This window comes from Bos indicus, chromosome 2 (genome assembly GCF_029378745.1).
Source record: "Bos indicus isolate NIAB-ARS_2022 breed Sahiwal x Tharparkar chromosome 2, NIAB-ARS_B.indTharparkar_mat_pri_1.0, whole genome shotgun sequence".
Classification (NCBI taxonomy): Eukaryota; Metazoa; Chordata; class Mammalia; order Artiodactyla; family Bovidae; genus Bos; species Bos indicus.
The window spans coordinates 27,663,849-27,688,536 of NC_091761.1; the positions used below are offsets into that span (position 1 = coordinate 27,663,849).

General features: G+C 42.6%; 1 protein-coding gene across 3 annotated transcripts in view; it reads right to left on the bottom strand.

Moving 5' to 3' along the window:
- Window positions 1-16,022, bottom strand: part of CERS6 (ceramide synthase 6) — a 359,336-nt gene extending 343,314 nt beyond the window's left edge. Inside the window, exon 1 of one of the 3 annotated variants that reach the window (XM_070803789.1) lies at window positions 15,665-16,022. In XM_070803789.1, the coding sequence (XP_070659890.1) occupies window positions 15,665-15,834 (170 nt within the window). In that variant the 5' untranslated portion in view covers window positions 15,835-16,022. The remainder of the gene's footprint in view (window positions 1-15,664) is intronic. The other 2 variants (XM_070803794.1, XM_070803792.1) reach the window with 2 other exon arrangements.
- Window positions 16,023-24,688: the final 8,666 nt, after the last annotated feature.

Here is a 24,688-nt window from a genome sequence, read left to right on the forward strand (position 1 = left end):
ATCAGTAAAAACTAATGAAGAAGATTCTACAATGTTAGTAATGTTCTATTTCTAAATCTGCATTCTGATTAATGAACACATAAGTGTGTTGTTGTGATAATTCAGTGAGCTATAGGTTTTAAGTATACTTTTGTGCATGTTTCTGTATGTATGCTATACACAGAATAAAAAGTTTACATTAGAAAAATAAAGCACTTTTCTAACAATGCCATATAAACATTTGTTAAGCAAGTGATGACTGTGCATTTCAGTGTCAGATTTACAGCAAATACTCATTAGGCTGGGCTTCCCAGGTGGCTCAGTGGTAAAGAATCTACCTGCCAATGCAGGAGACACAGAAGATGTGGGTTCGATTCCTGCGTTGGGAAGATCCCAGGAGGAGGAAATGGCAACCCACTCCAGTATTCTTGCCGGGGGAAATTCCATGGACAGAGGAGCCTAGTGGGCTACAGTCTGTGGGATCGCAGAGATCAGACACGACTGAGTGACTAAGCATGTGCCTACACACCCATTAGGGTATTAGCTGAACTGGGGTTCCACCAAGATGGAATTTTAAGCCAAAGTCAGGGTGCTACGCTTCTTTTTGTTGTACACACCTAGCGGAGAGTCCCTGTCTCCCTCCCTCTCTCTACTCTCTCTCTCTCTCCCTCTCACTCTCAGTCTTTCCACAAATCTAAACACTCCTCAGGACCAAAAAGATGTGTTTAGTTTCACCTGCAAAGATAAGTATAATCTGTGTCAAATTCCAAAACGTATCACTATACATTATTTACTTTAGCAGTTCCCATTCAGAGCCGTTTCCTAACTCTTCTAGATTGGCTTTTTAAATAGAGCCATAAGAAGTTTCTGGCAGCTAAGTGCATCCAATTTAGAAACGCTTTAGACAATTTGAAAGGACTGGATGTCCTCAGATTTGACCTGAGTAGAGAATTAGATATTGGCTGGGAAAATGGAAAGGAGAGAAAGTTCTCCTTTTAACACAACACTTTAATCTCATCTTCAACTCTGAGAAATGGGGAAACTGCTTGCCAAACAATTGTTTTATAATTCTGGAACTGAATCATGCTCAAACTCAGTCATATCCGACACTTTGCAACTGTTGGGACTGTAGCCCACCAAGATCTTCTGTCCATGGGCTATTCTAGCCAGGAATACTAGAGCAGGTTGCCATTTCCTCCTCCAGGGAATCTTCCCAACCAGGGATTGAACCCACGTCTCCTGTGTCCCCTGCATTGTAGGCAGATTCTTAATCCACTGAGCCATCGAGGAACTAATTTTATTTCTTCTGTTTCCAACCAGAAAAAAGTCTATAACCATAAATTTATTTTCAAAACCAGAAAGAATATTTATTCCATATGACTTATTTTTTAAAGACACCAAAAAATTAAAGTTAGTACAAGGGGAGGTGATTGCTCTTATTAACCATCCTTTTTAAGTGAATCTGCCTCAAACTCACTATTGTATCCTGGGAAATGTGAGTTATAACAGAGATCCTGGTAACCAAAGCTCAGGACCAAAAAATGAGGGAGTCAGCCAAGCAGGTGATTCAGGCTACCTTCAATTTGAGGCAGAGGAGCGTGTGAGCAGGAGAGAGAAGTAACCAGAGGACATGGAATTACTAAGTGAAAGGGAGCCAGCAATTAAAGAAGTGACACACCCTGGTTTTAAAATGACAACGAGCTGTCCTCTACCCAATCGTCTACAGCCTGACTCTCTGCCAACGTGTGGCAGGCTGGGAGGCTCGGGCCACAGCACAGGGACTGACTGTGGCAAGACTCCTGCTTGCTTAGAGACCCAAGACAAGAGCCTGCCTCTAAGGGAGGCAAGGTCAGAGCACTGGAGTTTCCTAACACTTCCCTCATCTGACTCTAAGATATAGTTCACTGCAGTGTTTATTTCAGGAGCCCGGCACTTTCAAGTAAACCCCAGGTACCTACCAATACCAAAAGAAAGTTTTATACTTTGTAAAACTCAATAAAACCATGAACAAAAAATGCACACACAGAAAACCACTAGATTGCCTGAGCACTCCTTAGAAATAACTGCTGGTTGACAACCACCACCTGTATATCTATTTTTGCTCTCTTCCCCAGTTCCTTTGCAAATTCTGCAAGCAGCCACTTAAGTGTGGGTGCTTCACAGGCACTAGGGTGAAAGTGGGAGGAAAGTAAAACTGGGTGCATGGTTTCAGTAACACGGAACAAATGAGCTCAGGAGCAATTAGCACACTAAGAAGGGGTCCCGGCTGTCTGCAGAGTGAGCTCTGCTCTCAGGAGCTCCAACCCACGTTTAATGAGGGCCCCTTCAATCACATCTTCTTTTTTTTAAGCCATGAAATGTGGTACCTTGACAGTGGGGCAGGCAACACATCTCAAATCACCCAGATGCTTCTTCCCACAACCAGCCTCATTCACCCGCAGGGAGAGGCAGAGTAGCCATTTTTGTTGTATCAATAGAAACACCCCTGGCCGGTGACCAGACCAACTTAGGTGTAACAGAGCAAACAGTCAGGTGGTGTGACCAACCTGATTTTCAGGTCCAGTTTTTCCTGGGCTGAGGCGTTTCCTGGAATAGCTCCAGAAAAAGTGGGCTTGGGGGCATCATCCTACAATGGCCTTGTGAGCATCCCATAGCAGCCACACTGTCCCAGGACCTAGACCTGGGTGGGTGGTGCAGGGCAAGTTACTTCATTTATTCCTATAGGCTTTGGTGTCCTGATGCAGAAAATGGGAGGTGGCAATTGCTGGCTTTCCCAGCATTTCTCAAATTGTGGTTTTCAGAACATCTGTGCCCTAAAACAGCATCTGGAAGTGGTATTCTAAGAAGCAGGGGGAGGGGTGGTAGGAAGAGTGTGCTCAGGTGAGGGGGGTAATTTTTCACTCCATCAATTCTATGTTTAGGATTGGCTTTACGTGGTGCCAAGAAAAAGCAGACCAACTTTTAGTCAATTTTATTGTTTTCTTTTAAACCTGTTGGTAGGTAATACAGCCCCTTACTGCTGCCACCCAGGGTGGACCTCTCCCACCCCAAACACCCCTCCCCCGACTTTGGTGCCACACTGGTGTGTAACACATGATTGACTCAACTACTTTTTAATGAATGAGTTTTCCATTTTTTTTCCTAGTCAATGACACTGTTAAACAATTACTGAATTAAAATTGAGGCAGTTTTTGATAATTTGTCATTCTAGAGCACTGTAGTTTCCTCTTTGCCTTACTTCCTCATTCAAAAGACAGGGGAGGAGAGGGTGAGATGTATGGAGACAGTAACATGGAAACTTACATTACCATATGTAAAATAGATAGCCAACGGGAATTTGTTGTATGGCTCAGGAAACTCAAACAGGGGCTCTGTATCAACCTAAAGGGGTGGGATGGGAAGGGAGATGGGGAGGGAGGTTCAAAAGGGAGGGGATACATGTATACCTATGGCTGACTCATGTTGAGGTTTGACAGAAAACAACAAAATTCTGTAAAACAATTATCCTTTGATTAAAAAATTAATTACTTAAAAAAAAAAGACGGCCCACCACCAATGTTACATTGCTCATCTTAAGATGCCCTCTATCAGTGCCTTAAAGAATTTAACAGGCTTGTTAAACTATTTACAGAGTAAATCGTGCATTTAAGAATGAAAGGTTTATGCTATGCAGAGCTGGGGAAGTGCCTGTAGTAGAAACGAGGCTCAAATCCCTCCTGAACTAATTTGGTAGGCCTAGGTTTGCCACCTTCATACCAAAGGAAGTTCAAATTTGGGGGTGTAGATTTGTTTCTCTTAAGGAAAAAATACGTATATTTAGTATGTTAGCTAACTTTGAACGTGTGCATCTTCACAAGCATGATCCCAAAGACCCGAGAATGAATTTCTGCCTTCTTAAAGATAAAATTAGGATAATCCACGAGAGTTACAATTCTGAAAGAAATCAATAAAGGTCATTCCCCAGGCTTTCCTTTCTCTAGAAGGCTCTTATTAGGAAAAAAAGAAAAAGTATTTCTGAGCTGTATGAATAGTAACATATCTCAGCAAAGTGCATGACAAACAAGTGTGAGGTGCATAAGACCCAGCTCTTCACTAAGAGGCTGGGATTATCTTCAAGCCAACTACACCTGGAAGAATCAGAATGCTCCTTGGAGGCGAAAAAGAGAGAGAGAAACAGGAGGACTAGGAAAAGTAAGTCAAAGGACTACACCAGCAACCCCAGCCTGTGAAAGCAAGAATGCAGTCTGACATCCTCATTCATGACATAAAGATAATGCCAGTAAAGAGTTTCAGACACCTCACAGTAAAGTCTCATTTCTGGAAACCAGGGTTCCAGCAAATAGAAAGCAACTGTGTGTTTGTGTGTGTGAGAGTGTACATGTGTGTGTACGTGTGTGCATGCACCTTCAATAAACCCAAAGAACAAATACTTCCCACCTCCATGAACTAGGTACTGCCCTAAACACAATGCATGCATGCTTTATCTTATTTAATCTTCACAACCCTAAGAGTTTCAAATGGAAACTGAGTATAAAGAGATTAAGCTATTTGCTCCTAGATCTGTGGCAGCAACATAGGTGGCATGGCCAGAATTCAGCCTAGGTCTTAAATCAATATAAATGGTGAATTTGATGTTTGCCATTGCCGTTGGTTGAATACCTAGCCAGTTTCCCCTGGAGACCACATGCAATAAAAAAATGACCATGGGGCCAGATGGGGCAGTTGGAGATAGACTGGGATATTTGCATAAGGCATCCGTCCACTGAAAGGCAGTGTCCAGAGAAAACTCCATCCAGTGGAAGTCCAGCTTCCTGGGCTTTCTCTCAAGGCAGAGCCCTCTGAGAACACTTTAAGCTGTAAGTCGTACGCAGCTGCGCATCACCCACCTCAAATCCCACCGTTAGAAATAGTCTTCTGCCACCCAGTACAAGCAAGTCCCTGACCTACAATCCACTATTAACCTTAGAAAATAAAAGGTTAAGATGCATTCTCCTCCCTAAATAGGCATTGTGTTGAAGAGACTGAAGCTTCGATGCCTGTTTAAAACGCTAAATATTTACTCTTCAACAGAACCAGTAAATCCTTCAGTTCCAGGATCACATACATAAACAGGTTCCACTGCCTCTGTAAGCCACACCATCTCCCCACAGGTACATCCAACACATGAAATCACATTACAGAACATTATTTCTTCTCATAGTAAATACTGTAGTGTACTATGTTATCAATTATTTTTTACACAATGTATATTTTTAAGAACCAGCTGAGTCCTCCTTAACTACATTTTCACAGACAGTCTTCCAATATCACAAAGTAGGCACATTCCCCAATTTACAAGCGAGAAGACCAAATTTCAGGGCATTCTGTCCACTACTGAATAACTGAGAAGAGGCAGTGTTTGAATTTAAACCCAAGTTCCACATTCTTTCTGATATCCTATCCATTTTCCTGTTAATCCTCGTGAGGAATATACATTTCTAATTAAGTCCTATAAGTGTATACAACAGTAACAGAATTTAAATGCAGTATCACTCTGGAGTATACCCATGCACTCAAAGATATCCATACTCCCACTGACGGACAAAGCCCTTATATTCTCTTAATCTCCAGCATGCCTAAGTGACTGGTTCTCAATTTTCCTTCAGTTAAGCTATTGTGTCCAAAACTGCCACTTTGGTTAAAGCACCAAGTCACTTTATTTTGCTTTGAAATGGTGATCTATTAAGACAAAAATCTACAGAGCCACTCAGACTAGCTGGCAGCTTCTACTCTGACACTTGCCAAACCGTGTCCCTAGACAAGATTCTAGATGGTTCTGTTTCTCTCCCCTATTCTTAACTCTATGTTGCTCCTCTGCTGTCTAAACTAAACCGGCCTGTCTTTTAAAAGGATTTGTAGCAATGAGGGGAACTTGCCCAATGGCTCACTTGGTAAAGAACCCACCCGCCAACACAAAAGATGTGGGTTCAATCCCTGGGTCGCAAAGATCCCCCGAGAAAGAAATGGCAAGCCCCTCCAGTACTCTTGCCTGGGAAATCCCATGGACAGAGGAGCCTGGTAGGCTACAGTCCATGCGGTCACAAAACAGTCAGACTTAGCGACTAAACAACAGCAGCAATGAGCAGCAGAAGGAAGGAAAGCGGAGAGGGGGAGAGAGAGACAGAGAAAAGTAGAAAGAGAGGGAAAGGATAGAAGGAAGGAAGCTCGGAATGGAGAGAGGAAGGAAGAAAGGCGAAAAAATGGAACGGAAGGGAAGGAAAGGAAAGAGAAAAAATAAAAGGCAAAAATAAATGAAGAAAGGAAAGAATAGGGGAAAAAAAGGAAGAGAGGAAGGAAAGAATCACAATCACAGCTTCAGGACAGCAACAACAGCTTTGAAACCAGAAAACCTCAACCATAAGATGTGACATTTATAGAGACATCGGCAAGTCACAAATGTGATTCCTAGTTCGCTATGGACTGCATCTTCCCTGCAATGGAAAACCATTTGGGTATCTCCAACCCCACACCTGCCAAAAACAACCCGCACAATCCAATTTTGAGGTAACAAAAGCAAAAGCAGGAATAGGAAGCAGGAGTGGTCTACAAGAAGTTCATTTTGAAGGCTAGCAGTGAGGAAGAGAAAGTTCTCTTGAAAAACAACAAAACCTGCCCCAAATACTCTCATAAATGAATGATGGAAAGCAGTATTTTGTACAATGATCGAACATTAATATAAACTTTGAAAACTACTTTTCAGTAATATGTACCTGCCGCTGCTCGCAATCAACTGCTTGCAACAATCCTTGCTTGCAACCTGCCCTGTAGTAGATAGCATTTAAGCAAAACCATGTTCAAATTTACAAGTGTCTAAAAACATTTGCTTACAAAAAGGGTGTGAAGTTAAATCGGAAACTAGGGAGAAAGGTCAGATCTGCTCTTCTCCCACTGCAAAAGCTTCCTACCAGAGGAAGTATCTCTGGCCTCGGCCACCTGCCTTACTAGCAATTCATCCTATCACACTGGTTTGCTTTCAACGGAGCATGAAGTGAGAGAGCGTAAAGTAGAAGGCCTCTACTTTAGTCCTAGGGATCCTCTGAAAATGTACAGTGTGCTTTTCCCAAAGACATTTTGCTCTCCTTTTCTGGACATGCCAACAAATGGACTGAAGCAAGGTGTTTGGCTGGAGGGCCTTCCAAAAAGGTCCAGGATACTTGAGTGCTCTCTGGCCGTCAACCTTCCTTCCATCACCCCTTATGGAAGTGATGTTTATTCCTAAATAGAAAACTGTCGAGTCTAGAAAATGAAACCAGGTATTTCTAGTAAATGACTTTTCCTTTTAGTCAGTGAACTATCTTTATATTAGCATTTTGCCACCATCATCACCATCATCTATCTATAGAAATCTTACTTCAAAACTGAAACTCTGTACCCATGAAACAATAACTCCCCTCCAGCCCCTGGCAATCACCATTCTGCCTTCTGTGATTATGCATCTGACTCTTCAGGTACTTCATATAAGTGCAATCTTATAGTGTCTGTCTTTCTGTGACTAACCTATTTCACTTAGTATAATGTCTTCCAGTTCATCCATGTCGTAATGTGTTAAAATAGACCACATTTTGTTTATCCATTCACCTGTCAGACACCTGAGTTGCTCCTAGCTTTTAGCTATTGTGAATAATATTGCTATGCTCACAGGTTTGCAAACATTTGAGACTCACATTTCAATTCTTTCAGGCATATACCAGAAGTGGAACTGCTGGATCGCATACTAATTCTATTTTTAATTTTCTGAGGAACCTCCATATTGCTTTCCACAGTGGCTGTACCATTTCACACTCTCACCAAGAAGACACAGGGTTCAATTACTCCACATGATGACCAACACGTTTTTTCTTTCCTGTTTTGTTTTTTAATAGTAGCCATCCTAATGGGTGTAGGATGATATCTCATTGTGGTATTGATTTGCATTTTCCTGATGACTCAGCTAATAATTTGCTTTTATCCAAAATTCAGAGAAAAAATATAAAGGTGTTTAGGCTCAATCTCTGAGTTTTCCTTTATAAAAACCCATTCATTCTTAACCCCTGAAACTTCTTCCAACCCCTTTCTCTCTGTCTCATCCTCTATACTAAACTCAGGATATTATCTACTTCATTCTTTTGCATGCATTCCTTCCAATATCTAGAATTTGAGAAACTTCCTTCCTTATGATGATGACTTAGGTTGTAGGAGAGAGTCAGTAAGCAGAAAGAAATGAGTATAAACACATGACTGGAGAAACAGATCAATACAAGACCATTCTGATTTTTTAAAAATCCGAAGGCCACCATTTCCCAAAACGTTAGGATGTTTATCCCAGTAGAAAAACACACATGAATTCACAGAAAGTGAAATACAAGTGAGCCTTCCTCAGTGATCAATGCAAAGAAATACAGGAAAACAATAGAATGGGAAAGACTAGAGATCTCTTCAAGAAAATTAGAGATACCAAGAGACATTTCATGCAAAGATGGACTCAATAAAGGACAGAAATGGTATGAACCTAACAGAAGAAGAAGATATTAAGAAGAGGGGGCAAGAATACACAGAAGAACTATACAAAAAAGACCTCTCACTCACCTAGAGCCAGACATCCTGGAATGTGAAGTCAAGTGGACCTTAGAAAGCATCACTATGGACAAACAAAGCTAGTGGAGGTGATGGAATTCCAGTTGAGCTATTTCAAATCCTATAAGATGATGCTGTGAAAGTGCTGCATTCAATATGCCAGCAAATTTGGAAAACTCAGCAGTGGCCACAGGACTGGAAAAGGTCAGTTTCCAACTTAAACCCAAAGAAAGGCAATGCCAAACAATGTTCACACTACTGCACAATTGCATTCATCTCACACACTAGCAAAGTAATGCTCAAAACTCTCCAAGCCAGGCTTCAACAGTATGTGAACTGAGAACTTCCAGATGTTCAAGCTGGATTTAGAAAAGGCAGAGGAGCCAGAAATCAAATTGCCAACATCCGTTGGATCACTGAAAAAGCAAGAGAGTTCCAGAAAAACATCTACTTCTGCTTTATTGACTATGCCAAAGCCTTTGATTGTATGGATCACAACAAACTGTGGAAAATTATGAAAGAGATGGGAGTATCAGACCATCGACCACCTTATCTGCCTCCTAAGAAATCCGTATGCAGGTCAAGAAGCAACAGTTAGAACTGGACGTGAAACAACAGACTGGTTCCAAATCAGGAAAGGAGTATGTCAAGGCTGTATTTTGTCACCCTGTTTATTTAACTTATATGCAGAGCACACATGCGAAATGTTGGGCTGAATGAAGCACAAGCTGGAATCAAGATTGCCGGGAGAAATATGAATAACTTCAGATATGCAGATGACACCACCCTTATGGCAGAAAGCGAAGAACTAAAGAGCCTTTTGATGAAAGTGAAAAAGGAGAGTGAAAATGTTGGCTTGAAACAACATTCAGAAAACTAAGATCATTGCATCCCATCACTTCATGGCAAATAGACGGGGAAACAATGGAAAAAGTGGCTGACTTTATTTTTGGGGGCTCCAAAATCACTGCAGATGATGACTGGGAGGAAAGTTATGACCAACCTAGACAGCATATTAAAAAGCAAAGACATTACTTTGCCAAGAAAGGTCCGTCTAGTCAAAGCTATGATTTTTCCAGTAGTCATGTATGGATGTGAGAGTTGGACTGTAAAGAAAGCTGAGTGTTGAAGAATTGATGTGTGGTGTTGGAGAAGACTCTTGAGAGTCTCTTGGACTGCAAGGAGATCCAAACAGTCCACCCTAAAGGAGATCAATCCTGGGTGTTCATTGGAAGGATTGATGCTGAAGCTGCAACTCCAATATTTTGGCCACCTCGTGTGAAGAACTGACTCATTGGAAAAGACACTGATGCTGGGAAAGATTGAAGGTGGGAGAAGAAGGGGACAACAGAGGATGAGATGGTTGGATGGCATCACCAACTCCTTGGACATGAGTTTGAATAAGCCCCTGGAGTTGGTGATGGACAGGGAAGCCTGGCGTGCTACAGTCCATGGGGTTGCAAAGAATAGGACACAACTGAACGATTGAACTGAACTGAACAAATATTTGGGGAAAGTTCATCATGAGTAACATAAAACACACTCATATACAAGAATAACATCTCTTCAATTTTCAAAGAAAAAAATTTTCTTCAAATAATAATAATATGCATGCTGATAAGAAAATACAAATGAATATAATCTTTCCTGACACCAATTTGGTGATTTGTATCTATCAAGAACACTAAAACATTTATCTTTAGTCTTAGAAGTACCACTTCTAGGAAACATTCTTTAGGAAGTTATCAGTAATTGAAAGATTTATACACATCAACTGGAAACAGCCTAAATATCCAACAATAATATAGAAAGTGAAAGTGAAGTCACTCAGTCGTGTCCGACTCTTTGGGACGCCATGGACTGCAGCCTACTAGGCTCCTCCATCCATGGGATTCTCCAGGCAAGAATACTGGAGTGGGTTGCCATAATATAGGGACTGGTTAAATGAATTATAGTATATTCACAGCATAGAATAATGTAGTCATTGAAAATACTTTTGAATAAGTTTAATGACATGGCAAATATTGAGACTATATCATTAAATGGCAAAAGAAATTTCTCTCTCCTCGTTCTAGAGACTGGAAGTCTAAGATCAGAGTGCCAGCAGACCTGGTGTCTGGTGAAGTCATCCTTCCTGCTTCACAGACAGCCATCTTTTCACTGTGTCCTCATGAAGGGGGCTTCCCTGGTGGCTCAGATAGTAAAGAGTCCACCTGCAATGCGGGAGACCCGGGTTCAATCCCTGGGCTGGGAAGATCCCCTGGAGAAGGAAATGGCAACCCACTCCAGTACTCTTGCCTGGAAAATTCCACAGACTGAGGAGTCTGGTGGGCTACAGTCCATGGGGTCACAAGGAGTTGGACGTGACTGAGTGAATTCACTTTCACTTTCATGATGGAAGGGGTGGGGGAGCTCTCTGGAGCCTGTTTTTTTATGAAGGCACTAATCCCATACACACATGAAGATTCCACCCTCATGACCTAGTCACCTCCCAAAGTTGCCACCTCCTACCATCATCACCTTGACACTTGCAACTTATGACTAAAGATGGCCACCTATGGATTTTGAGGGTACGTAGAACTTCATTCCATTGCACACTCCACGCTTCTAAAATAAATCTGAAGATATCAGTGTTTTCATTATTAAGGTACATTATGGGAATATCCTTCAGTTATGAAACTCACCTGGCATCCCACTTTTTCCTTACATTCACTCATACCTACCCTTTCCCCTCTAACCATCAAGAATACAGCCCCATTCATTTTTCTCTCTCTCCTCTCCTCTCTTCTCCTCTGTGATCTCACCCAAGGCTATTGACAAGACCAAGATATTAAGCAAACCCATAAGAAAAACTAACCCACTGGCCAGACATTCCCTCTGATACAGCTGAGACCTGTTGTTCTTTGAGGGTTTGGGGGCAATAGGTCATTATTTGACACCTCTGATGTCAGCCTCTGAAGAATGACAGTTCTCATGTAGCTTAGTACTTGGAAAACCAACCTGACATGAGTGAGTTGCTCATTTCTTACCCAGCCATCACAAGAGGTATCAGGCCTACTCTTTGTTGTTCAGCTGCTAAGTCATGTCTGACTCTGCAACACCATGGACTACAGCACACCAGGCTTCCCTGTCCTTCACTATCTCCCAGAGTTTGCTCAAACTCACGTCCACTGAGTCAGTGATACGATCCAGCCATCTCATCCTTTGGCTCTGGGATCTAGCTAAAAAAGTTCTAAGGAAAGAGAGCAATTGCTTTCTCTGGAGAATATTCTTTGTTGGTTATTCTGAAATAGTATAGCTTTTTGGAGCACAAGTGATAACAGCCCAAATGATTCCTTTAACTCAACCCATAATTTAAAAATATAAGAAACAAAACCATTAGCTAGGATATTTGTATGTATGAAAAAAACTCTTTATTCTTAGATGACTTATTACTACCTGCAAAAAAATAATGTTTAGCCTGCCTTAAAGTTTCAAGATATAACAATTAGTAAACTTCAAATATTATAGCATTCCTATAGGATGAATCAGATAACTGAGAAAGTGCAAGCAACCTTGGATTACAAAGGCCATCAACTTCACTGCACAAAAGAAAAAATAAGGGACACAGAAATTAGGTGGCCACCCCAGTGTGAGGTAAGTTTGACTAGAATGCAAATATTCTGATTCTCAATAAGTACTTTCTGTGTCTCTCTAAACCCACAAGGAAGAAAATGCATTAGCATTACCTTTTATAACACAAAAATGTCTTTATTTCTGAACAGAAATTCAGCAAAATTTTAATCCTACATTTATGAATACCATAGCAGCACATATTTTTTAAAAGAGTTTAGAAGAAGCATTTATTATAATTCCAGAGAATGGCTTATTGAGCCTAAACAAGTATTAAATCAAGAAAATTCATCAAATAAATGATGCTATGTTATTAAATAATATTTTGTTCCTTGTCAACAAGCCAACAACATGACCATATACACTACAATTTTCATTCTACAAGAAACTTCTAGGTTTTCTCAGTAAACAACAGATATTTTACTCAGTTAAGCAGGTAATATCTAAGGCCATGCTAGAAACCACCAAGCTTTGGGCCATTCACAGACTCAGGCAGAAGTCACTGAATTTAGACTGCTCCATTTTTGACCAACCATGCCAGGTATTCACACTGTTATCCATATGGTGCTATAACATGGCATTGTTCTGGCCACTCGTGCCTTCACTGCCAACAACCCACCAGCGGGGGTGAAATTAAAAAGATAGGACTGCTCAGTTGGGCAAAGGCCAATTCAATTCATTCTTTAGTGTTTCTCTTTATAGAGAGAAATGAGTAAGACTGAGGAGAATGAATCCAAATTCACAATTTTAGTCTCAACAAGAGTACTGAAGGCTCCCATTTAATAGAAATTAAGGTCTTGGATAATCAGTTATTTCATAGGTATGTTCTCAGCTTTGAAATAAATGATAACGGCCTAAAAGGAACAGAATCCTAGGGGAATTATTTCCTATTACAAATCATTTTATAAAAAGATTTCCAACCAGCTTCTTTAAATCGTGTTATATATTACAGAAAACTGCAAAAGAAAAAGAAACCTGCCCAGTGTGTTGTAAGGGTACCAAAAGTGAGCTGTGTCAATGCCAACAGTATTGGCTAGTTCAGTTATACTGATTCAGGTCTTTGATGGGTGCTGAAAAGCAGGCCACAGGTTGGATGCCAAAATGTGTCCCTTAGGTTTGAGAAGACGAGAAACATGCAGTACTTGAAATTCTGGATAGAATTATACCCTTGGATTATCAGAAAAGTGAGAGTGTCCCAAATGGTTAAAGACAGAGTTGTCACTACTATAGGAAAAAGCAAAGTAGACACCATTCCAAAAGTCAGTAGCATCTTGTGGTATATGGGCCATCCTGGATTACTATATTGAGTATTAATCACAAACTTTCACTTTTCCTATAGGCTACTAAATCACTTTTATTTGGATCAAGGGCCTGCAAGAAACTCACCAAGTCTCTACATATCAATATGAGGACATCTGCTGTGACTAACAGTTGAAGGCAGCTGACCCCCTTGTGTAAACTGTAAGTCATAGGATTGTGCAAAGGAAGAAAAAGATGTTCAGGAAGAGGAAAAATGAAATTCCAGTTTCAACTATGAAAGTAACTTTTATTTAAAAAAAAAAAGGCAGAAAAAGGCGAAGTACAAAGCTATCTCCATTCTCTATCAAATGTATTTCTTCCAACCAAAGGAACAGCCTGGAATCAGCTTTCTGCACACAGGTCAATAGCTGACATGCTTGTTTTTCAAAACATAACGCTATACATCTCTTTAAATGCATTAGCCAGCTAAAAGTGAGTGTGGCCAGGATTTATCAGCCAGGATTGATCAGACGTCATTCAGCAACTGTATGGAGTCCCTACTATGTGAGGTCACAGAGCAACTGGCTGCTCCCCACAGGCTCTTTTTGGAGAGACTGCAAGTTCAGATATGAGTTCCCATTTTCTATCAGTAAACATCTGCTCTACAAGCAACTCTAACCCTGCAAACACACCCACTTTCTCACTGTAAGTCTCAGCGCAGGATGGGATCAAAGAGGGCATCTGTGCTAGAGTCCCATCATTTGAAACAGCTCTTTAAGTCTGTTCCTTTGTGCATGTTAATCTCTGCAGGTGAAATAGCTGATTTAGTTCTCAAGCAACAATAATGCCCATTGAAAAATACACCTTCCTTAAACAAAAGATACTTATTGTTCCCATGAAGTACTGTCTGTTGCCATTTCCAGCAACAAATGACACAAAAGACAAATTCTGCCATTTGTGCCACTCAAGAGTGGCTTAGGACAAAGAGAAATACCAAAAACAAAACAAACAAACAAAAAAAACAGAGCAAAAGCTTAAGAAACAAGACCAAGATGAGTTGGGGACAGGAGAGGAGAAAGGAAGTCTAAGGGAGAAGTGGAGTCTATACTCAGTGATCTGAGTTCAGCATGTACTGATGAATGGAGGGCGGGGGAAGGGAGAGAAAGGGTAGGTAAGGTTTTCGGTTGAGAAAACGAAGCGTGTTCTGCTGTCCCGGTTTTGTTTCAATAGCACCCCGGAGAATGCATGGCAGGCAAAATCTAATCTCATACCTAAGATTAATTCAATAAGTAACACAAGTTTGTTTATGACACAAAGGTTACCCAACCAAAATCCGGTTATTATACAAACAATAATATGGCAATTCTTTAAATTGCCAACCAAATCCGGTTATTATACCAACAATAATATGGCAATTCTTTAAAACTATTTGTGTTCTGGTATCAAAGTTTATGGTTACTCATAGGAAACATCTATCAATTTAATAATACCCTTTTGCAGGCTGTGCACCCGTCCCGTCCTCTTTTAAAGAAATGGCTAATGGCCCGGAGTCCTGGAAACCTACAAACTATTGTCACCTATTTCCCAGCACTGTGGTCTGATACTCAGTGTCACTGATGGAAACCAAACAGCTACCAGAAGCCAGAGTCCCTGGAGAAATTTCCGAAGCCCAGTCCGGGCAATCCGTGGGCCAGGGTGAAAGGATTTGGAAGTGTGCACGGTTCCTCCGTCCTCCCGGCCGCGCGTCCGTAACGTTTCTGGCTGTCAGGTGAGTGGCAACAAGGCTCGGCGTGGAAGCCTCTCCCGGCAGCGCGCCGTGATCACCCGGCAAAGAGGGACAATCCCGGCGGAGTGCAGCGTGTCCCGCGGCCAGCCGTTGCTCACCTTTGTTCGCCCGCCCTCTCCGCGAGGAGGAGAGCGCGGGTCCGGGGTGCGGGGGGCTACCCCAATGCTCCCCAGGCCCTCTCCGGCGCCCCGGAGGAAATTCGGAGGCCAGCCAGACCCTCTCCGGCTCCCAGAACCTCAACAGTGCTAAGGGGTCAGCAACCCCTTCCAGAACACAAAGGTTGGGAGGCGTGAGCGCTAGCGCTGGGGGCGCGGGTGCGTGCGCCACAGAGCACGCGAGTGTGCGTGTGCGCGCAAGGATGTGCGGGTGTGTGTGTGTTTGTGTGTGTGTGTGTGTGTGTGTGTGCGCGCGCGCGAGGGTGTGCGTTGGGGGGAGGAGCGCTCCAGCTCTCCTTACCTCTCGAAGATGAGCCGTACCATTAACATGCAGAAGGCCAAGGGGAAGGCGAGATAGAGGTCCTCAGCCTGCGGGAAGGTGGCTTCCTCCGTGTTCTTCAGGTCCGCCCAGGTGACATTGTGCGGGAGCCAAAACCTCTCGTTCCAAAACCAGGCTAAGATTCCTGCCATCTTGCTTTGTCCACTCTCGTCCTGGGCTCCCGCGGCCCGCCGAGCTCTCCACCGCGCAGGGCGCCAGGGGATGCGCGCGCTGCTGGTCCGAGCCTGTGCCGCCGCCGCCGCTGCTGCCGCGTCCTCCGCGGCCGCTGCTCTCGAAGGCTCGCGGCGAGCCCCGGTTCTCTCCTCCCTCTGGCCGCGTTGGGGAAAGGAGCCGCCTCGCCTGTCACATGGCAGCCCGGGCCGCTGGCCCTGATTGGCTAGTCCTCGCGTCAAGCAGCGAGGCACACGCGGCCGGCTAGCCCACGCCCGGAGGGCAGGGCGCAGCCGCTGCGCCCTGGGCGCAGGGGCACCGCTCCTGGGAGAGCCGACTGGCCCTGCGGTCACCGAGCTCTGGAGCGGCGCTTAGGGTAGCGACCTGGGTCCGGTTTCCCGAATCCGCTCCGGTCCCCCAGGCTTGCTCGCACATGCTCACAGCACCGGCTCCGGCCCGACTGGAGTTTCAGGGATCTCAGTCGGCTTCCAGTGCGCCTACAGGCGATGGGTGGGGGGCAGGTAGTGGTCGGGGTAGATATTCGGAACCACCCTTGCGCCAAGAGAGAACAGCAAAAGGAGAAGTAGGGGGCACAGAGCGCAAAGGAGGAAGAAGTAGAGAGGAAAGTCACCCACTCCAGCGCTTTGAGTAAGGGTGGGGGGTGCGGGGGGGGGGGGGGGATGGTGGTGGAATCAGGAACTAGGGCAGGATGGTTTGCAAAGAGTCGTCTGCCTCTACCTCACGCCCGTCTTTCCCCATACCAGACCTTCAGCTTGGTTTTACTCCCGCTCGTCACCACAACCAGCTCCCCCAGGGAACAAGGCCCTCTGTTTCAATTTATGACGTTGTAGGAGAAATTAGGCACTTAATTGCTGTTTGATGATGATGAGATGATGTTGATGATAACAACCGCAGCATTCTGCAAAACCAGCCCACAAAGTGAATCTCTCAGAAAATGGCGCCAGACCGCATTTTTACTTGGTACATCAGTAGAGAATCTCCACTCTGCTACTCCTTGATTCTGCCTTTTGAATCGGAAACCTTTAAGGTGTTAGGACCCGTGAGACCTGACCCCAAGCACCTTAACTTCCACGATACATTTCCTCATTGCTACGGGAGCCATGTGTGGATCATCAGTTCAAGTGGTACATATTCCCTGGAATATTTTTGTGGAATTTTCTCACAAATATTCATTTCCTACTCGGTTCTGCTAGTAAGTTCTACTGGTTCTTTCCAAGAGGCAAATAAACAGACTTTCTTAATACACATTTCTTTACCCTCCCTCCCCCTCCAGCTGTCACCCTTTTACTCCTTCCTTTTAAAGCACATCTCTAAAGGCCTGTGGGAGAAGGCAATGGCACCCCACTCCAGTACTCTTGCCTGGAAAATCCCATGGGCGAAGGAGCCTGGTAGGCTGCAGTCCATGGAGTCGCTAGGAGTCGGGCACGACTGAGCGACTTCACTTTCACTTTTCACTTCATGCATTGGAGAAGGAAATGGCAACCCACTCCAGTGTTCTTGCCTGGAGAATCCTAGGGAAGGAGGAGTCTGGTGGGCTGCCGTCTATGGGGTCACACAGAGTTGGACACAACTGAAGCAACTTAGCAGCAGCAGCAGCAAAGGCCTGTATCTGTTGCTTCCACTCTCTCCCCTCCATTCTCTTTTGGACTTCCACTGGAGCAGTTGCACCTCTCTGCTGCACTGAACTGCTCAAGGTCACCAGTGGTCTCCATGCTGCTAAACCCAAAGGTCATTTCTCAACACCTGTATGGGTAACCTTTGGCCAAGTTCATTAGTTGCTGCCTTTGGAAACACTTTCTTGTCTTGGTTTCCAGAAACCACATTCTTTCTGATTTTCCTCCTACCGCCTGGCCACTTTTGCTGAATCTCCTTTCTGGTTTACTCCTCTCCTTTCAACTCCTTAAAGTTGGTGTGGCCTAGGAGGCAGTCTTTTTCCCTCTTCACTTTTCTGTGTTCATTCACTTGGTGATCTTATCCAGTCCCCTAGATTTCAGTGCCATCTGTGTGGCTTTCAGTGATATAGTGATGGATGCAAAATATATATTTTTAGCATGAACTTTTCCTTGAACTTCAGACTCCTAAAGCTACTGTCAAGTCAACTGCTCCACTTGGATGTCTAAGAGCCATTTCCTGTCCAGACTACTAACCTTCCCCCTAAGTTTTTTCCCTCCTGTTTCCTTGGCTCAGGCCAAAACCCTGGAGTCATCTTTTATCCTTTTCTCTCTCTTGTCTCCTTTATAACTAGTTACATATCCTGTCAGGTCTTCTTTTTCTCCAGTTGATTTATTTATTTGGCTGTGTAGGGCCTTAGTCGCAGCACGCAGGATCTACGATCTTCACTACAGTGTGTAGCATCTTTAGCTGTGGCATGAGAACTCATAGTTGTGGCATGTAGGATCTGGTTCCCTGACCAGGGGTTGAAATCCAGGGCCCCCTGCATTGGGAGCATGGATTCTTAGCAGCTGGACCACCAGGGAAGTCCCAGGTCCATCTTTAACCTGTCTAAAGAATCACACTCTCTCTCACCACCTCTTCTCGGTTCAAAGAACCAACTACTGTCTTGGTTCAGGCAACCAACATTTCTTTTCTGAGTTACCGTAGTAGCCTCTTAAGTCCCAGTTTCAACACTTATACTTCTACAGTCTATTCTCAGCCCATGTGATCCAGTTGAACCGGTAGTATAATCGAATCTGAGCTTAAAGCCACACTGCTTCCCCATTTCTCCCCAATTAGAAGCCAAAGTCATTTCAGTGACCAAAGATATGCAACTGCATGTTACCTCTCTGACTTTGCTTGCCCTCCCTCATCCCCCTGTCGCTTACTTGGTGTGCTTTGTTCACACTGGCCTCCCTGCCCTGCCTGCAGAACATTTAGCATGACTTAGTTTCCATGGAGCTTTTCCTGCCAACTATCCATGCCCACTCTTCCTGTGATAGCACTCATGTAGTGAAGAGTTCCCTGGGCACCTTAGTTTAAATCTGTAATTCTCACTCCCCACCCCTTCTCTTCTTGACAACTTTCTTAGTTTGTTCTCCTCTGAAGAATTTATCACCATCTAACACAATATTTGTTTTACTGTTTTTCACTGGTCTCCCGACACAGACACTAAATTGTAAACTTTTGAAAGAAAGATTTCTGTTTATTGCTGTTTTATCCTTAGCGCTTAAAATAATGCCCAGCACACAGCAGGTACTCAATAAACTACTGAATTAACGAATCAACACTAACCTCACAAAAATCTTCTCTAAGAGAGGGGAAAAGGTGAATAAAAAATAGTGTTAAATTTTACATACTCATGTGAAGACTAGTGTGGGCATTAAAAGGGTGTGATCAATTCTAAGATTGGGTAGGGGTGGTATTCTTGAAGTGAGTATTCATCAGGGAGTAGGTAGGTCCCCATTTGAGACCATGCAGTGAGCTGCTCATTGTTACTGGTGACCTTTCAGAAAGATGCCGTTGAACTAAATGCATGCTTGTAGGCCACAGAGACGAGGTCTATTAAGGTCTCTTGCCACCTTTGTTGGATAAAGTCATGTCACGGTGGATCCTGACCTTTTAGGCCCAAGAAGACTCCCTCTATGGCTGCCGCTGGCCCCTTGTCACTCTCACGTGTGCCTTGACAGGACCTTGCCTTCTCTGCTGCCCCAAAAGACCCGCTGTGTCCCCACACATATATAGCTGGAAACATTGGTGACTTAACACCCTGGGGCCTGAAATTTGACCCTGGGCAAAGGAAGCCAGTGGATAAATTTTCATTCTTTTCCCTCCCCTGCTCCTGGAACATACACAGTAACTTCAAACAAGCCCTCTGAAAAATGCCCTGTGATACAGAGCATTCAGCTTATTTCAAAATTGTGGCTAGCTCAGGAATTGCATTTTCCTGTAATCAGGAAATTACATTTCCTCTCTTTCTCCCTCTTACTCCCCTTTTCTTTCATTCCTGTGATAGGTGAAAGTGAACAGTTGTGTCTGACTCTCTGCAACCTCATGGACTGTAACCTTCCAGGCTCCTCTGGCCTTGGGATTTTCCAGGCAAGAACACTGGAGTGGATTGCCATTTCCTTCCCCACGGGATCTTCCTGACCCAAGGATCAAACTTGCAGTCTTCCACAGAGTCTGCAGGCAGACTCTTTACCATCTGAGCCACTGGAGAATCCCAAGTCTTTCATCCCTGCTTCCCTGAAATTACACCTCCTTGGAAATGCTGTTTTTTCTAGAGAAGCCAAACTAAGATCGTGTTGCTCTCCTATTCATCAACTCTGAGAAGGTGGTGAGATTTCAGGAACACTTTGAAAGATAGCTTTTGTTGGACACTGGAAAGAGAACTCACTACTGATCTGTGTATCTTGCACAAGTTGCTTAGTTTCTAAGAGCGTGTTAACACCCTCCTGCATAAGCTGTTACCAAGAGTACCTGTCTTGCCTATGTCACCAGATGATCCTGAGGTTCACATGAAATAATACATAGGAAAAGACTCCTAAACTCCTAATACATTCTGTACACATGCAGAGTTTAACAAACCTCTGCTCCTTTACCTGTCCAGCATATTCCCTACAGGCCATGGCTCCTTCCTATCACCCTTCATCCAAATGATTAGTACATTAGTACATCCAGAAATAGTACAGTAGAGCAAAATATCATTCCATGTCTTACCACATTTTATTGGTCCAGGAATGGACCCTTGTACCAAGATAGCAATTAAAATCCTTCTTCAGGTGTTGGGGCATGGGTCAAGCCATTCTTTCTCTGTACACTTGGACTCTAGAGTTTCAAACTCAGAAGCTGTTGACCCCATGCTTCATCATAAGGATAGAAAATGGAGAAGCTCAGTTCAGGCCCTGGGAAAGGTTGGTCCCAGGAAAGACACAGCCCAGCATACCTCCCAAGTAGGTCACTTTTTATTTACCTGTGCAGAAAAAAATCCTAATTTGTTGTCCCAGGAAACCAAAGTACAATTTATTTATTGTACAAGTTTGTAACTCAGTAAGAAAACCAAGTGGTGGCTTGTAAATAGAGAGAAAAAGTGAAAGAAGTTTCTGTTGGGAGTGGGGGGTGGTGATACTGTCTACACTGCATATAAGGAAAGCATGCTTTAGATCCTGAATATGAATATCAACAAAGTTAAGCATTATTTCTAATTTCAAGGCGTATGTGCAGGTATTAATCCTCTGCATACATTTGAGTCTAGTTTTTTTTGTAAACATGTGTTTATTTATTTGGCTGTACCAGGTCTTACTTGTGTCACGTGGGACCTTTGTTCTTGGTGCATGGACACCAGAGGGTGCAGGCTTCAGTGGCTGCTTGCATGCTGGCTTAGTTGCTCCACAGCACATGGGATCTTAGTTCCTTGATCAGGGATTGAACCCGCATTCCCAGCATTGCAAGGCAGATTCTTAATCACTGGACCTCCAGGAAGTCTCAAGTCCACTTTTTTTGATACAAGAATTTTAGTTGAATTTCCACTATGAGTTACACGAAACAAATTTACTGTACTTGTTCTACAAAAAGAATACAAAATCTATTTGTATTTACGTAAAAAGTCAGACAGCAACATACACTAGCACCACTCAAGATGGCACTGGGCAGTAGGTGAGAAGTGCCCAAATACTGCAGATAATGAGGGTTTCCTGGCCAAAGGAGAAGGGAGACAGTCTGTGTTGAAGAAGTCATGGATAGCTTTGAGGAAGAGGCAGAAATGGAATTAGACTTTGAATAATAAGTGGCCTTTAAGACAATAAACAAAATGTGGTTAAGAAGCCAGATTACAAATGGCCTTTAATATGAGCAAAAAGATTGCTGTCCATATTTTAATGAGAATAGGATTTTTATCTACAATGGAATATAAATAATTCTATAGTGTGATGCCTGATACATAGCACACACTCAATTGTCAAAGGTTTTAAGAACATATAAGTTATTTATAGCTTAAAACAGAGCACAACGCTAAAAGAAAGCCTTCGATTCAAACACTCAGTTCATTGATTTTAAAGGAAGCTGGTTTTCACTGGGAATAATACAGAAATATTGCCAAATTTTACTTCTGCAGTCATTTCTCATGAATATAATCTTCTTGCTGTGGTTGGCAAAACTATCTTAAACCTACACTTGGTTTCCACTGTGGAGGGAGTAGTCTCTTGGATTTTCATTTATACGATATTTAGGGAGACTTTGGGCAAGAAGTAAGCAGGACTCATCCCCATAGTATGTAAATCACCATAGCAGTGCAAAAAATTCACATCTCCTGCCGTCTTAAGTGTTCAACTCACAGCATTGGAATTAGGCCAAGCTAAGGTGTTTAGCCTGGACAGGAATTGAATATACATGACTTGCCGCAAGTTCTCCTGCAGGACTACTTCCTTCCATGCTCACAGTCTTTCTTACAATTATGTCAAAGTGTTGGAGGGCTGAAGATCTTTCTCCTTCCTCCTCTACCTTGACAGTTTCTGTCTCTGGGAAACCTTTTCTGATACTGACAACCATCAATTACTCTTGTATGCCTAGCTCAACCAAATCACTGGCTGGATTGTCTGTCTTCCCTCTAATAATCAAAATCTATTTAAATGTTAATTTCCCCTCTTGCAATTTTCATTAACTTACTAATGTTATGTCAGCCTCCCACTAAAATTTTAAGCGTGCACTATGTGTGGCAACAGTAAGAGAGAAAAGTTAGAAACAACCAAGTTCTCTGACTGTGGGTTGTACAGTTAGGAGTTACATTCACATTCTGTGACTTCATAGATATGTTCAGCTAGGTAAAATCAACCATGATAGCATTTTCTATGAGTACAGATAGATGAGTACTGTTTAGGGGGCAGGACATCTGATGTATTTGCCACAAAGCTTGAGTGCTGCTTTCCACTATGCAAAGATTTTTATAACCAAAGAGAAGCAGAGAACTCAACCAATCATCTAGTTAATTTGTAGGAGGAATAAGTAACCTAAAATAGTGTTTGAAATTATTTACTTTATATAGAAACAGAATTTCAGGGTTGGAAGTGACTTTATATGTTAATTAATGAGTACAATATGCTCTCTGTGTCCATCCTAGCTATGATTAAAAATCTCTGTTGACATGGAGCTCACTACTTAATGTACTGACCCATTCTATTTGGCACATCTATGACTATTAGAAAATACCTTAAGGGAAAAATTACCTTGAGGATTCCAGTAGAATCTCCTTAGGTTTCACATTTGTAAAATTGGGGCTAGTATTTTAATGTTGGCTAAATGGATGTAGCCAATGATTAGACTCCTGTTTCACAGCATTACCATGGAAAAGATGGAGCACTGGATATTTGAATAATCTGTCTAAGAGAGACAGGGTAATACCTCTGAGTGAAATTCCATGTCACCTTGGCATTCTTTGCCTCTACAAACAACAACAATAAAAAAGTTTAACTTGCCTATAGAACGATCAACCACTTGCCTAATGATCTACATAAAATGCAGGACTTCTTTCAATTTAGACATTAAAAGAATGACAAGATTACCCCTGAAAAAAATTGTAACAGGTATACATATACATGGGAATCCCATACACATGGGAATCATTTGTCAGCTGTGGCGGTACAGGAAAAAGTGAGAACGCTTGAAATGTAAATACTATGATCCTCATGCATTCTACAGAACATGAATGACCTTACAGCATATAGTTTCCTGAATGAAATGTGAAGACAAGAAGAGAATAGAAAGGCCATGTTAGATGTAGAAGCTGGGTAGTTAGCTATGTACACTGATAAGCTAGGCTATCTTCATAAAACAGAGTTTTTTGAGGTAATTCCCATTCATCCCTCAGCAGAGTTAGGAGTTACCATGAACCTATTCCTATAGTAATAGGCCTATTGAGTTGCTTTGAGAAGAATTACAACTCTATCAAGTCCAAGATGGATGGCAAGAATATGCCATGCTGTAAAAAGTAGGGATTGCAAACTCCAGTGTATTTAGAGGCCAGGCAGGTAAATAACAATAATAATAATAAATGGAATAGGCCTGATGAAAGAGAAAAAGGAATGGACTGGAAATTATACAACCATGCAAATTCTCCCTTTTCTTTGTGTCTTCTTTTCTGTTGTTTTGTTTTACATTTTTATGAAAAACAATGGATGAGCAGGCAAGCACATATGTTGGCTACATTTACAATCTTTGATTACTTCCTTGTTTTCATACATCAAGGACTGTAGTCATTTAGAAGGCCATATTTGGGTTTTTTTTTGTTTTTATAAAGTTTTAAAAATTTGTATTACTGATTTATGATTGACTGTAATGAGCCTTCATTGCTGTGAGGACTTTCTCTAGTTGCAGCAAGCAGGAGCTACTCCCTATTGTGGTGCGCTGGCTGCTCATTGCGGGGCTCCCCTTGTTGCAGAGCAGAGGCTCTAGAGCACAGGCTTAAATGGTTGTGGCACATGGGCCTAGTTGCCCCACAGCACGTGGGATCTTCCTGGACCGGGGATTGAACCCATGCTGCCAGCATTGGCAGGTCAATTCTTAACCACTGGATCACCAGGGAAGTCCTAAAAGGCCATATTTCTAAAGGAATACTTTTTTTTAAGAGAATTTATGCAGAAAAGAGCAACCAAGATGATAAGGGATATGGGAATCTTAAGGAGACATTTCGTATACATGTCAAGTGCGCTAACTTTGGAGTTTAAAAAAATAATGTAAGTTTAAAGTGCTAGCTTTGTCAATAATAGCCTATTTCTCCTTAAAAAATTAATTACTTTACCTTTTGAAACCTATTTCTTCACATGTATAAAAAGAATAACACTACTTACCACATGGGATTAAGGTAAGATCAAAATGTTACTGTAAAGT